Source organism: Rhinoderma darwinii, chromosome 2, assembly GCF_050947455.1.
Source record: "Rhinoderma darwinii isolate aRhiDar2 chromosome 2, aRhiDar2.hap1, whole genome shotgun sequence".
Taxonomy (NCBI): Eukaryota; Metazoa; Chordata; class Amphibia; order Anura; family Rhinodermatidae; genus Rhinoderma; species Rhinoderma darwinii.
The window spans coordinates 29725230-29742592 of NC_134688.1; the positions used below are offsets into that span (position 1 = coordinate 29725230).

The 17363-nt window shown below is 42.9% G+C and overlaps 1 protein-coding gene across 3 annotated transcripts in view; it reads left to right on the forward strand.

Annotated features, from left to right (window-relative positions):
• Window positions 1–17363, forward strand: part of CNTN5 (contactin 5) — a 1298632-nt gene that overhangs the window by 652618 nt on the left and 628651 nt on the right. For all 3 annotated transcript variants that reach the window (XM_075851517.1, XM_075851516.1, XM_075851518.1), the window contains one exon: window positions 16070–16202. In XM_075851517.1, the coding sequence (XP_075707632.1) occupies window positions 16145–16202 (58 nt within the window). In that variant the 5' untranslated portion in view covers window positions 16070–16144. The remainder of the gene's footprint in view (window positions 1–16069; window positions 16203–17363) is intronic.

Sequence of the window (17363 nt, forward strand, 5' to 3'; positions counted from 1 at the left end):
GCCGTTTTTCGCACATCACGCACCCATTGAAGTCAATGGGTGCGTGAAAATCACGCAGGGAACGCGGTAGCACTATCCGTGTGACGCGCGTGATTGGCGCAACTGTAGATAAAGAAATGAAGGAAAAAATAAAAGCACTTCCTTCATTTCTTTTTCTAAACTTCAAAACCGCGTGTCATAAGCGTGGTAAATGCGTGAAAATCACGCAGCCACGCAGCACATACTGATGACACACGCAACTGCAACGCGCAAAAAACGCAGTGTTTTTTTGCGTGCGCAAAACACACATGGTCACGTGAATAAGGCCTTATAAGGAGCCCACACGTGATACAAAAATGTTAGTTGATGGTAGATATTTAACCCAATTAAAGAATCTTGGTCTAAAAATGACTAACATACCCTTATGATGTTGTCATTGACAACAGAGAGGCATAATGAATTGTAATAAAAAACAGTTTTCCATCATTAAACCATGAATTATTTGGCAGCATGTCATGCCTAAGTTGGACTTAAAGAGATAGGTCAGGCATTGTCACTATTAGATAACGTTTTCAACAGTCCCGAGAGAACTGGACCACCAAAGGTGCTGAATTTATGTTAATGTGCCACAACAGGGGTTTTTATGACTGTATTGGGGGCGTTTTTGGTTAGAACTGGGTAAGTACTGTAATTAGACTGCATGTGCCACATGTAGATAGGTGTAGTGTTCATGGTTCCTTATACGCATCCCTGTATTTTTTAGAAACAGCGCCACACCTGTCCATAGGTTATGTCTGGTATTGCAGCTCAGCTCCATTGAAGTGAATGGGGATAAGCTGCAATACCACTCACAACCTGTGGACAGGTATAACACAGTTTTTGGTGGAAAGCAGACAAGTTTTTTTTGCTTCTATTTTCTCACTCTCTGTTTCTATACACTTAGCTTTAATTTTTTTTCCACTTCGACGCTTAAAAAAAAATTGTCCCAAGCTGTCGACAAAATGAGCTCCTATTCAAGATGTGCTTAAGGTATAATGTGATTGGGAGCACAGGGAGATCTTAGAATAGAGATGCAATATAAATGCAAATGATTATAATGGATTTTACTATATCATATTATTGTTCTTTATCTTTCACATCTTTTTCGAAATAGCCTCCCAAAAGGTTGTATCAATTTATATTGGGGCTTTTTTTAATTTTTCCAGCTGAGGTGGACGGCTACAGAATGGAGTAAGGTGTCGATTTCTGCAGGTGATATGACAGGGAAGGGTCTATTTGCTGCATTGGAAGATTTGTACGACTTGCGTTAGATGGTAAAAGACACATTTCCTCCCATCGATTGCTACAATTCACCAAATGAATGAACAATAAGACAGATGAATACAATTTACTGCTGCCTCCTGTTTGCTGTAAATATCGTAATCCTTCCTCTGCCGTCTCCTTTGTGTGCTTTTCTATGCAAAATCTTCGAAATAATTTTTAGGAGTCAGAGTTCCTTTGTAATTACTTTTCAGCCCTATCTTGATAAGCGAGCAGTGGAATAAATGTTATATTCTCAGATCATTTTTTCATCTTAGAATGAGATGTACAATGGTAGCCGATATCTTGATTCCCTTCTGTCAGATGTTCTGCTGGGGGAATTACGTTGTTTTCTTTGGGACCATTATCCTATTTTTACTAAAGAAACGTTAGTACAATTGAATTCTTGAGGAGGTTGTGGAGTGTTATCATTGTTAAGTGCATTATCTTGGGTTTACTGTTAATTGGGCAATACATAACAGTAGGGTATTACCATAGAAGCAGAAATGGCGCTACTATAAGGCCAGGTTCCCACGGGTCGGATACATTGCGTAAAAATCACATGGACCTGGAACCCGCAGCACCTTCCGTCCGAAAAATCCCACCACGTTGTGGATTGGTTTTTCGAACAGAATTTCGGCTTCGTAAAAAAAGCACTCATACTTACCCCTTCCCTTCTTTGACGTCCGCTCCGGCCTCCTACGATAACATTGCAGGCCATTTGATGCTGCAGCCTGTGATAGGCTGCAGCAGTCACATGGGAGGAATCGTCATCCCAGGAGGCTGGAGTGCAGGAAGAAGGAGGGCGTTCTGGGTAAGTATTTTTTTTCTGCAGTTGCGATTTTTGCGGCGTAATCCCTGCGAATACGCCTCAAAAGTTGCAACACTTGGCTTTCTGATGCGGGTTTTCCCCATTGAATTAAAAGTGAAAAAACCCGCAACAGAAAGTCAACAAAAGCGCAGCAAAAATGTACACGTTGCATAATTAAATTTCCGCAGCGCAGGTCAATCTATTACTGTTTACGCTGCTGTTTTTTTCCGCAGCGTGGGCATGAGATTGTCTTACTCTCATCCACTTTGCTGCTACTGTAAATGCTGTGGAATTTCCGCACACAATTCCGTTGCGGAAATTCCGCAGTGTTTACTCTACATGGTAACCCAGCCTAAGGGTCCAGTAGGAGCCCACCCATCGAAAAGAGATTTTAGATTCGGAAATCAGGGCCTGGATGATGGTCATTATGTCACCGGGCCATCATAGCCCTCTTTCATTAAAGAAGACCCGTCAGCTCTCCTGACATGTCTGGTTTAGTAGATTCTGGTATTCCCCATGAAATAACAACTTTGGAGCATATATACTTAGAATTCTGCATTGTGCAGATCCTATGTGGTTCCTCCTAGAAATTTATAAATAAAGTAACAACTGGGTGTTACCAGTTGGGGGTGTGTTCCTACACAGTCTGACACTGTCCAATCAGTGCTGACAGTCTCAGACTGTGTAGGGAAATGCAGGGGAATGTCTTTTCCTTATGGCAACCCTTCCTGACACTAAGTATATGGCTCCCACAAGGAATCATATTATGGCCAGAATGGCCCACCAGAATACCAGAAGATCCTCTAATGTGAATGTGTGCCCAGCCTCTGGCACAGTAATGGACCACAATAGTCAAGTAGATAACCCCATTTAAAGATGATTTTGAAATAAATAATTTCCTACTAAGATCCATTCCTTAAGGGTTCATTCACAAATAACTAATACAACCTTAATAATGATATGTCCCCAAAATGTTCCCACAAAGTTCGAAGCTACAATTATCCAAAATGTCTTTGTATGCTGAAGCATTAAGGTTTCCTTCCACTGGAACAAAGGACGACACCTGAAAAACAACCCCATTGCATTATCCCCCCTCCACCAAACTTTACAGCTGGCACAATGCAGTCAGACAGGTAACGTTCTCCTGGCATTCACCAAACCCAGACTCATCCATCAGACTGCCAGATAGAGAAGCGTGATCCACCACTCCACAGAACACGTTTCCACTGCTCCAGAGTCCAGTGGCAACTTTACACCCCTCCATCTGACGCCTGGCATTGTGCTTGGTGATGTAAGGCTGGCATACAGCTGTTCAGCCATGGAAACCCATGCCATGAAGCTCCCGGGGCACAATTTGGTGCTGATGTTAATGCCAGAGGATGTTTGGAGCTGTGCAGTTATTGAGTCAGCAGAGCATTGGCGACTTTTATGCACTATACACCTCAGCACTCAGTGACCCCGCTCTGTAACTTTACGTGGTCTGCACTTTGTGACTGAGTTGCTGTGGTGACTAAACGCTTCCACTTTACAATAATATCACTCAGAGTCGATGGTGGAATATCTTGGGGGGGAAGAAATTTCATGAACGGACTTGTTACATCGGTGACGTCCTATTACAGGACCACGCTGGGATTCAGTGACCTCTTTACAACGACCCATTCTATCACAAATGTCTGTAAAGGCGACTGCATGGCGAGTGCTGGATCTTATACACCTGTGGCAATGAAGCACCTGAATTCAATGATTAAGAGGTGGTGCTAATGCTTTTGTCCATATGGTGTCCATATAGTGTATCTATGGTTGTTCAGCAGAGCAAACAAAGGTTACAAGATATATTTCTCTATAGAACTAACTCCAAAGATATATGAAGTGCCCTGTTTGTAAAGATTCAGGGGGTAGAGTTCATATTCTCTGACCCCCACCACCCACTGACACTTCAATAGGACATAATAAAGATGATCGAATCTTTTGTGGACCTGCCCTAGTAAAAAGTTCCCTTTAAATTAAATTGCTTACAAAATGTATTGTAAATCTGTAGCAATCATCTCTGAAAGACCTCAGACTATCTTTTGAAAACAAAGAATACAAAACATTCTAGGGTACCCTGCAATACTTTTTTTTTCCTGTTGAGGCGCTGCAGAATAAATGAGCATTTACAATGGATTTCCCACACCAATATCAGCTGATCAAAAATGGGTAAGACTCCACCGCTTACAATCAACTTGAACTGGGCTGTTAAAAAACCTTCCTCCTTATAACATTTCATACCTAGCAGCAGAATTTGTCCAGTAGTCAGACAGGGAAAGAGGTACGAGGAAAATGTCTCTCTCAACCCCCCATAGCATATTATTCCGATGTTGTTCCATCTGCACAACATATGTTTTAATATGATTTGTCTAGAGGCATGACTGTCCTTTTAAAATGTCATAAGTCGTTTAAAGGATGACTAACCAGACTGCAGATAATTACACAGCAGTGACATTTATTAGTTTATAAAATACTGATGGATTCGTGCACTGGTTAGATGACATATAAAAGCCGGTGTTTGTCAGATGTTGGTTTTTTGAGCTCTTTAGACTTTGAAAATTTGCAAACATGGAACTGAAATTGAAATATAAGGTTTGAGATATCAAACTTCTAAATAGCGATCTATTATTGAAACTCCGTATAGAAGTCATCCAGAATATGAGTAGCACTGAAATTCTAAACAAGTCATTTCCAATTTTCCAAAAAAACAAACAATCTCAATCTTGACCGTATAACATTGTATTTTTTGATCAACCCTTTCCTGCCGCAGCCATTTTTGGGATTTTCACTTTAGTTTTTTCCTCCCCACCTTCCAAAAGCCATAACTTTTTTATTTTTCCATCAATATTGCCGTAGGAGGGCTTGTTTTCTTGCGGAACGAGTTGTAGATTTTCACAGCACCATTTTTTTGTACCATATAATGTAGTGGGAAACTGGAAAAAATATATGTGAGGTGGGTTTATTTTTACGGCATTCACTGTGCGGTGAAAACGGCATGTTAACTTTATTCTGCGCGTCAATATGATCACAGCGATACCAAATTCATTTCGTTTTTTTAATGTTTTACTACTTTTACAAGGAAAAAACTGATTGTTAAAAATAAAATTTGCGTTTTGTCGCCATATTCTGAGAGCTATAACTTTTTTATTTTTCCGTCAATTTAGCGGTATGAGGGCTTATTTTTTACGGGGTGAGCTGTAGTTTATATGGGTACCATTTTGGGGTTCATGAGACTTTTTGATCACTTTTCAGTTCATTTTTTGTGGTAGAAGTAGTGACAAAAAAAGAGCAATTCTGACGCTTTTAATTGTTTAATTTTGACGGCGTTCATCATGCGCACTAAATAATGATATATTGTAATAGTTCAGAATTTTTACGGACACGTCGATACCAGTTACGTTAGCTTTTTTTTTTTTTTACATTGTGCTTGAGGAAAAATGGGAAAAGGTTTTTTTTTTAAACTTTTCATTTTTTTTATTAGAAATACTTTATATTACTGTTTTTTTTTACTTTTATATACTAATATATTGCAGTATATCATGATTCTGACAGTCTCCTATGAAGCCCTGCCTCCGGGAGCACAAAGATGGCAGACCTGGGGCCTTCATCAGGCCCCCAGGCTGCCATGCCAACCAACGGCACCCCCGATTTCACCATGGGGGGGGGGGGGCGTTGGAAAGTTACAAGGGGTTGCCCCCTGTTTTTATTCATTTAAATGCCGTGGTCGTTATTGATTGCAGCATTAATGGGTTAAATGAGCGGGATCGCGCTCGAGCGGTATTCCGCTCGTTACCCGGAAGTGTCGGCTGTAACATACAGTCGACACACTCGCTCTATTGAGCGGGCTCAGCCCGTGAGCCAGCTCCTTACTCCCCCACCCGGCGTGCGCCGTATATATACGGCGGATGTCGGGAAAGGGTTAATCGATAATAAGGATTTATATCCAACTAGATTCATAAAGGATCAACAGACTGTGATATGTAAAGGGACGGTCCAACTTGACAACAATTTTTTATTGTTCTAATGAGTCTAAAATAAAAAATGTAGGAGCTTTGTAAGTAGCGTTAATTGAAAAAATTTATAAGTTGTTTAGTGTCTAAAGCGCCTACGCAGACCTATGTGTCTCCATGGTAACAGACTACAAACAAACCCTGCGTAATCTGATCCTGCAGTCATCCTCCCTACTATCTGTCCCCTACTTCTTACTATCTTACATTTGGTAGGTAAGACTACACAGGATTTGTTTGTAGTCTGTTACCATGAAGACACATATGTCTGCATAGGAGCTGTAACCCCAAAACGATTTAAGATTTTTAATTAATACTATTTAAAAAATTGCTTCATTTTTGTTTTTGGATGCATTGGAATAATTAAAAAAAAATGGTTGGGATGGTGGACCTTTTCTTTAGGCATGTCTTGGGTGGATGACACAGTAAGAACCTTATGTAAGGAACTTATTTATTGGGAATACTGTCAAGCCTTATTAGTTAGATCCACTTATACTATATAAGATTTAGAGTGGCTCACGCTGTATTATAAATTTGGCGCATCTTGGTAGACATTTTAGTCACTATTCTTTTCCTAATATCTCCTCTTGGCTGCCTTAATTTGCACCCACATTTTGCAATTTTGGCGCACTTTATCACGTTTTAACTTAAGCAACGTCCTTTTTCATTAAGCCTCATCCCCATTTTGAGACAGTTTTCAAAAAAGTCTCTAGTGAGGCACAAACATTTGTTCTGCAGTGAAATGCTTTAGTGTGCTATCTGTTTTTTTTTTTAACGTATAGCACACTGACCCATTCATTTCTATGAAGCCATGCACAATGTCGATTTTTTTTACGGAACTGTGTGGCTGTTCTGCCAAAAATGTTTTTTTGCGGATCAGTCTCCGCCATTCTATTCATTTGGGTCCATTAAAACAACGGAACGGACCGCACACAAAAGTCATCCGTGTGCGGTCCGTGATATTTGGCAACGTGAGGCCTAAAACATTATGCACCAGAAATGTGCCACATTTTGGAGCATTTTACTACAATGACTAGGAGCAATCAAATTTGTAACCCCTTAAGAAACTGACGGCGTCCAGAGGTGGTGTGTCCTTCCAGTGCGGTATATTTTTTGGACACTTGTCCTTGTGATGGGTTAGTATTTGGTGCCATCTAATTGATGCCTATTTGGTCTTTGGATAGCACACCTGTCTGTACTATTTTGCATGACTATTTTGTGTCCATATTGTATTTATTTTTCTATTTTTGGTTCGTATTAGTATGGTCTTTGTCTGTACTGCTGCTGACCTCATAGTCTTTTGATCTAGGTGTGCTTTGTGCATGTATCTCTGCTGGAGAGTTGACCTTTTAATGTTTTTATTCTGAGACAGTGTTTTTACTATTATTTAGTAATTTTGAATAAAGATTTATCTGTATAACTATGTTGTATTCTTTACTGTTTTTTTGTGGTATATAGTAATAGGTATTATTATTAGTGTTGGTATACCAGGAACTATACTTTCATTTCAGGACTCTTTCTGGTCCTTATTTGGTTACACAATTAAATTAGTAAATCTTTTGCTTAGTGTTTGTTTATTACTTATTGTCGGGCATAGTCTACAGGATAGGGCTTTAAGATCTGAGGTGGCCAGACATTAAAATTCACTTCACCCAAGCACCAGTTTTGTAACATATCCCCCATACCTACACAGTCTCCAGGCTCCATAATAGTACCATTGCCTGCCCATATGGTAGACTCACCACTGACCACTTACCAAAGATAAAGTATGCTTCCAAGGAGTTTGAAAAGACATAAGCTATACTATACATCATTGTACGGAAAGACATAGGCTATACTATACTTCACTATATGAAAAGACATAGGCTATACTGTACGTCACTATACGGAAAGACATAGGCTATACTATACGTCAGTATATGAAAAGACATAGGCTATTGTCACATTGGGTATGTGGACCCACTGGGCCGTACCGCCTTGACGGTATGGCAGCTGGCCAACAGGACGCAGGTCACAGTCTATAGTTCGTATGGTGTACCTGTGGCAGCTCGGACAGTAGCAATGACAGGCTCGGCTGGGACTTAGGCAGCAGGTGTCAGGCGTGGTGTAGCAGGACAGGCGTGGAATACAGCACAGCATGACTACAGCTCAGCATGGTACTTGACCAGGATAGCACGGGATACAGGATACAGGTACAGGAACGGGGAACACTGGGAACTGGAAAACACTAGGAGACCATTTGCTAGACAAACTTAGGGTATGACAACAACGCTCAGGCAAGGGAGGAAGGAGCTGAGCCCTTCTTATAGTCCAGGGTACTCATGGGCTAATTTTAACATTAACTTCAGGTGCGCACACTGGCCCTTTAAGAGCGGGCACGAGCGTGCGCTCGCACCCTAGGGGATCCGGCCGAGGTAAGCAGAAGTGACCCATGGCTACGGCCATCAGGAGGTGAGTGAGCCTGACGGCCCGCGGCCATGGACATGACAGCTATACTATACGTCACTATACATCAAGTTAGTTAAGATAGATGTCCCGAGTAGAGAAGGATGGCTTCTCTTTACAATCTAGATTCTAGTTATTCTGACCACTGGCAGTCCTTGGTGTAATGGTAAATAGATGGATTACGAGGCCTTAAAGTAATTTCCCCATCTTAGACATTTATGGCATATCCACATGGTATGCCATAAATGTCTTATAGATGCGGGTCCCAGAACGGGGGTAGCCGCATCAAGGCGGAGAATCAGTGGATAGGTGGACGTAATTATGGAAACAGCTGAGCTCACTTTGCTACGCTGTTTCCGTAACTCCCATTGACTGCTATTGGAGTTGCGGAAATAGTATAGCACAGCGAGCTTAACCACCTCTACATTCATTCTCAGCATGGATGCCGAAGTCAACAGGACTGGGTCTGGGGATGCCTGTTCTAGGTCTGGGTGCAGGTCCCAGATGTAGGACGCACTTCTATTAGACATTTTTGTAATATAATGTTGATATTACATAAATATCTAAGATGTGACTAACCCTTTATACCACATCCTTTGGGGAAATCCTGATGTCCATAACCTTTTTTTCATTGACCGTTAAACAATGACACAATTATATTGGTGGTCCCAGCGCAATGACGTCAAACCCTATAAAAGTTATTCCACTACTGATCTAGTAAACTACCCTATATAGCAATAAACATATGTGTCTTGTTCCCTTTGTACCAAAGTGTTTTTTATCCTAAAAGGTTGTTACAACACCATAAATCATAAGCACAAAAGCACCGCAGGACACATTCACTCTCCTTCGCTTCAATCTGTTTATCTCTACTATTTTATGCAGAATTTCCATTCCTTCGGTACACAACAGGGACAGTAGTTCAATTAAATCCCTGAGATAAGCAAACTGCTCCCTATTATTTATAGATGGGCATTTGCAGCAAATAACCGGACTGGTGCTTAATACCACGAGCAGTCTATATGATAAATACTCGCGGCTTCACTAATAACTGGTGGTGCAATTCATCTCCTATTAGTCGACCTCTAGTTTACCATTGTTGATAGAAGCTGCCCACGAGGCTGATTATTATTTAGGTGAGATATTAATCATAAAACTGATTAACTAAAGGCTATTATAAAGGAAGGAATATTTTCTCGTACCTTTCCGAATTGAAATTTTATCATCTTGACCTTAATAGGACTGAAATGAAATGTGGAGCATTAATAAGTACATGAATACACTGGGTTCCCAAAGGTCGGAACATCGGAAAAATGGATACGTTGGGATGTTAAGGCAGAATAGACCGGAGAGCTTGTTGAATAGGAAAAATAACTTGGCATCAATAATTAATTGAATAATATATAACTGTGAAGGTGCGGGCAAAGTTCTCTAAGCAAGATCATTGACTGGTTGATAGTGGGTTATTTGTCATTGTGGCTATGCTTCTGTATAAGTTCTACGTTCACATCGGATTTCCCGTTTAACTTTATGTTTTACATGTAACACTGTACAGCGTAACACTGAGTAAAAGTTGGAAAATGTAAGATTTGCCAAGAGTCATAGTACCCCACATGCTCAAAAAGTTTTATTTACCTCAGAGCCACCCTTCTGGAGACCCACCGCCATCCTATTCTAGACTTCAACCTTCTGATAATCACCAAAGGAAGTATTTCCTATGCCGACCTTAACTTATGACAACACCCCTTTGGAATAATGGCCACACACATGATTAAACTTCAGCCTAGAGGAGGATGGTGGGGGGCGGATCTCTGAGGTAAATACAACTTTAGGGGCCTGAATGGCTCCATAATTAGTCAAAAGTTAAATGGTTTCTTCAATGGAAACATTACGGTGGGATTATTATGCTTGTTTTGTCACCAGGCATTTCTCATTCCATTGAGAGAAACCATAAAATCCTAGATCATTGCTTATTTTCATCTGGACTCGTTTTTTAATGTTATGGCCAAGGGATGACAGATTGTATAAATCAAACAAAAAATGCAGTTTCTCATACCATGTTTTAGTAAAACACCATTGATGAGGCGGTGTACCTCCGCTCCATTGATTTTAAAGGAGTTTTCCCATAAGGGCAACTCCTGTCAACCACGTCATAAAGGAAAATGGCTTACTCAGGATGCCCCGCTGTTTTCACACCCATGTATTACATTCTAATAAATGGTCTTTCCCTTCTACCTCCTCTATGATGATATCTGAGGATTTCAGCAACCGGAGCTGGGGCAATGTCATGGAAGCTGTCTCTTAAGAACGGGTTGTCCTTGTAATGTTCTCTGTTACTTACCTAGTCTATTTGGCTTTATTGTAAGCGTGAACCTAGCATTAGTACAGGTGTAAGAGTGTGGGGGAGAATCCACAACTATTTAGGGGACTTTAGTTCATATTTTGTATATTTGTATACTATATATACCAGAATATGGTTAATTTATTTATGCACTGTGTCTTTAAGTGCTGTATTTTTGTGCTGTTTTCTTACCCTAGCTGGCGTTCCCAGAAAAGTGTGGCCTGTCGGTTTTATATTGTGTAGCTGTTTATTGCACTGTAACGTTAATTTTATTTATGGCAGGTGCAGTGAATGATGGCCGGCGCGCTGGTGATCTAAATTACTTGGTGCTGGGATAAATGGCCTGGATGCCATTTTGGGTTAATGTTCTGCAGTACCATTACAGCGTCAGAACATCGCAGCGTGGCTACGTCACATCATAACTCTTCGGGAGCCACTTATTGTATAGAACCGCTGCTCTTCTGGCCAAGGGTGAGCGGGTGGAACTGGAGAAACTGGGTGTGATGAGTGAGCTGCTGAAACTGCAAGTGGTGCGATAACAAAAGCTGGTGGATTATAGTCCGTGGGTCCTTGAGCAGATTGTGGGTGACGGACAGGAGCCTCCCTGTGTGTGTGCAGTGTCGTGGGAGCTGTTGTCGGTGGGTGATGGGCACGAGCCTCCCCATGTGTGTGCAGTGTCGCGTGAGCTGTTGTCGGTGGGTGATGGGCAAGAGCCTCCCCATGTGTGTTCAGTGTCGCGTGAGCTGTTGTCGGTGGGTGATGGGCAAGAGCCTCCCCATGTGTGTTCAGTGTCGCGTGAGCTGTTGTCGGTGGGTCATGGGTAGGAGTCTCCCCATGTGTGTGCAGTGTCGTGGGAGCTGTTCTCAGTGGGTGATGGGCAGGAGCCTCCCCATGTGTGTGCAGTGTCGTGGGCAGGGCAGGCCTTAGGTTGGATGGCGCCCTGTGCGGGATTCTCTATTGCTGCCCCCCACAAAACAAAAAAATTAACCAAATATATATATATATATATATATATTTAGACATGCACATACTGGAACATATATACTATACATACATAGAGGCATATATTTAGACATACAGGCAAATATACATACATATATATATACACACAAACACACACACACACACACACACACACACACACACGAGGCATGTATACACACATAGTGGGTCTTATACAAATACATATAGGTAAATGTATGGACATACAGGCCCAAAAATACCCACGCAGGCACATATATACTCAGAACAGGTAGTTACCTACAGTCCTATGCAAACACCACAGATAACAGTGATAACTCAAGGAGTATAGATAATGTAGTAGATGTTATCTGCAGTCCTTTTTAACACCACAGATAACACACAGTGATAACTCTCTAAGTACAGATAATGTAGTAGATGTTAACTGCAGTCCTACGTAACACCACCGATAACACAGTGATAACTCTCGGAGTACAGATAATGTAGTAGTGTTACCTGCAGTTCTATGTAACATCACAGATAACACACAGTGGCACATGCAATATTGTTGGAATGCACATCCGCCATACATACACAGATAGTGTTAAGAGGTTAAAGGAATTGTCCGGGTTTAAACTTTTTATGTGGCAGCAGGAGAGGAGGGTTTCAAATAAAATAGCAGCCCATACTTACCAGAGCCAGCGTCAGCACCCGGTGAACCCAGGCGAGTGCCGCGGCCCACTACCCTTGGGGGGCCCACTCGGCCGCCGGGTGCTGACTCTGTCGTCGTCACGGCATCACTGTCCATATATGGACAGTGATGTCAGGAGCAGAGCAGGAGAACCGTGGGAGAGTGCTAATAGTGCTCTGCCCGGGACTATGGCTCTGGGGTTGCCTCGGAAAACACTGTCTATTTATGGACAGTGACGTGAGGGGCTGCTCCTGAAGCGGAATCCCCACCCAGAGTGTCGGCAATGCTCTGGCTAGGGATTCCACTCCTAGAGGAAACCCCAAAGCCGCAACCTACAGGGAGGGTGGCAGTGTGGAACTACCAGTGAGGAGGTGGCTGTGTGACACTACCAGGGAGGAGGGGGCTGTGTGACACTACCAGGGAGGAGGGGGCTGTGTGGCACTACCAGGGAGGAGGGGACTGTGTGGCACTACCTTGAAGGGGGGCGCTGTGTGGCACTACCTTGGAGGTGGGCTGTGTGACACTACCAGGGAGGAGTGGGCTGTGTGGTACTACCTGGGAGGTGGGGGCTGTGTGGCACTACCTTGGAGGGGGGCGCTGTGTGGCACTACCAGGGAGAGGGGGCTGTGTGGCACTACCTGGGAGAGGGGGCTGTGTGGCACTACCTGGGAGAGGGGGCTGTGTGGCACTATCTACAGAGGGTGCTAAACTTATGGGGGTACAAACTGGGGGCCTAACTTCTATCTGGGGCATAAACAGAGCCTAACGTCTATATGGGGGCACAAAGTGACATTTTCTGCCATTTTACTGCCGCCGTGAGTTCCCTCACAAGGGGGCCTACTAAGTCTTGTATCCCCCAAGGACCCACATAAACCTGGAGCTGGCCCTGATACTTACCGCTCTCCTCCCAGACGTTCCTATGCTGGGGGCTACTGTCATCTCTGTTCTGTGTGTACACAGAGTGACTGCAGCGGTGAAATCATGTCGACAGTACATCACCACCGCAGCTAATTACTGGTCTCAGCTGAACACCACTGAGGCTATTAATAGGTTGCAGTGGTGGTGTACGGTCAACATGATGTCACCGCTATATACAAACAGAGAACAGATCTGACGGGAGCCCCCAGTGCAGGAACGTCTGGGAGGAGAGAGGTAAGTATAAGTAATTTTTTTTATTTTAACTCCTCCTGCTGCTTCAACAAAATGTTTAATTTGTATTCCTGACAACCACTTTAAAAGGATATGCACACCTTTGAAATAGTTTTTTTTGTTTTGTTTTTTAAATAATCTGTGTGTTTTGTGCAACTTTCTAAATTAATACTTTTTATTAAAAACAATTTTTACTTTTTGAGATACAACTGCTTTGTATTCTGTATACAGAGCAGCCGTATCTAGCGCTGAGGCCTGAATCCGTCAGGCCAGTGGGACTGACGGGTTTAGTGTCAGCAGGTCCTGTGTCTCTGACATGCAGGATCCACCTGTTATCGATCACATCTAAGTTATGAACTGTCGACACGCAGGACCCGCTGACACTGAACCCATCAGTCCCACTGACCTGATGGACTCAGCGCTAGATACGGCTCCTCTGTATACAGAATACAAAACAGCTGTATCTCTAAAAGTAAAAATAGTTTAATAAGTCTCCGTTCACATGTGCGTTAGGGTTCCGTTCAGGCAATCCAACTGAGCTTTCCATCAGAACGGAACCCTGCCTGAATCAATATTGTAGTCGACTGCGCTTTTGATTGCGTCAAAACGACGGAAGCCTTGTACAACGGAGACAAACGCAAACCATTTGCATCAGATCCGTCACTATTGAAATCAATGGTAAGGCAAACGGAAACCTATGGTTTTCGTTTGTTTCAGTCAGGGCTTCATTCTGAGGGAAAGCTCAGATGGAACGCCTGAATGGAGCCCTGACGCAGATGTGAACGAAGCCTTAAATGTAATTACAAAGTTGCACCAAACAAACTGATTTTTATAGAAAAAAAAATTAAAAAAAATTCAAAGGTGTACATAGCTTTTCACGTAATCTGAAGATGGTTTAAAAGGGCAACAAATGGTAAATGTGCACTATGAAGGCACTGAATTTTGTGCCCATTTAACATTTATTAACACTTTAGTGCCTTTCAGTGCCACCATGGAGCCCATTTGCCACTTATTACCCCTTTAGCGTCCTTCTGTTTGGTGGCCCCTTGATGAAGATTTGCCATTTGCTGCCCCTGTAGCCTTTAACATCTTTTGTCACAGAAGAACAATAACGGGGCAACAAAATGGCAAATGGGCATCAAGGGGGCACTGAATAGAAGGACACTAAAGGGGCAATAAGTGGCAAATTGGCAGCAAGGTGGCACTGAATCCTCTGTCCGTTTTCCATTATTGCCCTTTTTAGAACCCCATCAGTTCCCACAATCAAACAAAGTCCAGTCAGTGACTTATCTGCTGGTCTTCTGGCAAACACTGCCTGCTGGAGCTGGAGTCGCCCTGGAGAAAACTTTTCATCTGTGTCCCCACCAGCCCTGGAAACGCACAGGAAGGGCGGTGTCTCCTCCCTGTCTTGCGTCCTGAATTATGTCATCATGCCTGTCTCGTCATTCAGGACGCAGAATGGGGTGAGCGGTGGCCAGGGCGTGGGGCTGCCAGTATGAGGTCAGTGCAGTAAATGAGTGGCACCTGACCCACTGGCGTCCCGAGTACTGGCCATGGCGTGGGGCATGTACTCCCGGAGGCGCCCCCCTTTCACTGGTCGCACGTACCTAAGGCCAGCCATGGTTGTGGGAGCTGCTGTCGGTGGGTGACGGGCAGGAGCCACCCCACATGGAGCAGGGCAGCAAGCATTGCAAGTCCTGGTTTTCCAGACTTCCCCTGTATCAGGAAGAAGTGGCCCAGACTCTGTCCAATGAAAGCGAGCCTGCCAGCCATCATTGCCTGCCTGAACATCCACTTGTAAGAGACTGTTCCTCTCAATATTGAGTAGAGTTCATTTGACTGCTGTGGCCGGGTGTGCCGCCAACACCGGTCTAGTAAAGTTTCTCTTTCCCCAAGTTCCTGGTCTCTGGTCCATTCCAAAACAAATTTGAAAGGGCCTTACACCACCCTAGGCCTCACCTTACATAGGAATGACTGTATTGGGATGGGATTGTGATAACATTAATGTGTCTTTGTGTAATCTCTACTGAGTAATTGATAATGTTGTAGAATTCTGGAAATCAAAAGAAGGCCACGATCAGCGCCCCCGCAAATTGAGCTGTCAGGGAGATCTCACTGTATTAATATTGCTTACAACTTTTCGCAGGTAATAGCTGTAATTTTTGTTCTTGCTTTTTAATCACTTCTCTTATTTCCAAGTGTCAGTTTGCATTTTGCATCAAGTGCTTATGGTATCAGACATTTAATTGCTTTAGGGCCGTGCTCCGTCCTTTGATTTGCCTATTATATTATCGCCAGATGTGCGTCTTCTCTTTTTTTTCTCCTTCTCTCTAACTGAGATCTGTCTTGTGTCTCAACAGGCTGAGCTTTAATGAAGGAACGTCAAAACTGCTAACAGTCACACAAACAGGGACTCCAGACCCTAGTGACCAAGGATGGCGTCGCCATGGAAACTGTATCTGCTGCTGTCAGTCATTGCGGGGTGTCTTTCAGGTAAACACAAGGGTTGTAAACTTTGTTTTAAAGTGTTAAATAAAATATACATTTTCTTGCAGGAGATTAAGTTTGCAAAAATATTTCTAGGAGTTTTCTGGCCTTCAGTAAATGTGGATAACTAGAGAACACGTAGATCGTTGTTTCTCTGACTGTCTACTTCATTTCTCTGCCATTGCATTGAGCGTTGCAGCCATGAAAAATGGTTCTGTGTAGTCTTCACTGTCCAGGCCTGTTCACATCTACATTGGAGGCTCTGTTAGGGGCCTCCGTCACAGATCCGGCCGAAAATACTGAAAACAATAGCTCAGTATTCTGCACTACGGTTTCCGGTAAAACCACAGACACCATGATGGAAACCCGATGGAACCCATCAAAGTCAATGGGTTCTGTCGAGCGCCGATGGTGTCCGTCATGCAACAGATCCGACGCTTTCGTCATTTTCCTTGTTCTGGTCCTCTGACCGAGCAGAATAGCAGAAATACCGGCACAGGTGTAAACAGGCCCTAAGAAATAGTCAGCCAATCACATTCCTGCTAGACAAGACTACATGAACTCACAGAACTGGCTTTTTCTGGCTCTAATTTTTTTTTTCATCTGTAATTTGTGCCTCCCCCCTTCTCAATGGCACCTTAGACAGCTGCCTACTCTGCCTACTTCTCATTCCTGTAACATGGACTTTAGATTAAACATTTCATAAGACTGCTCTATCCACAATCAGCAACAGCAGTGCCAATATGGTGTTTGTATGTATTAATGTACATGTGCCCACAGATGAAATGTGCCACACAAAGCATAGATTACTGTATAATCCCACTCAAGGCTACTGGCAGGGCTGAAGTAAACAAAGGGAATACATAGTTAAAGAGAACTAGTCACCTGTCCTGACATGTTTATTATAGTAATTGCTTGTTTTCCCCATAAAATACAAATTCTAAAGCATCTTTTCTTAGAACTCGGCATTGTGTTGTTCCTGTATGAATAAATTGACAACTGGGTGTTACCATTGCCCTTGTTAATAGGGTGTATCCCTACACAGTCTCACTCTGTCAGCACTGATTGGACATTTTCAGTTTGTGTAGGGACACACCCCCAACTGGTAACGACCAGTTGTCAATTTATTCATACATTTCTAGGAGGAATAACAGAGGAACAGCTTGG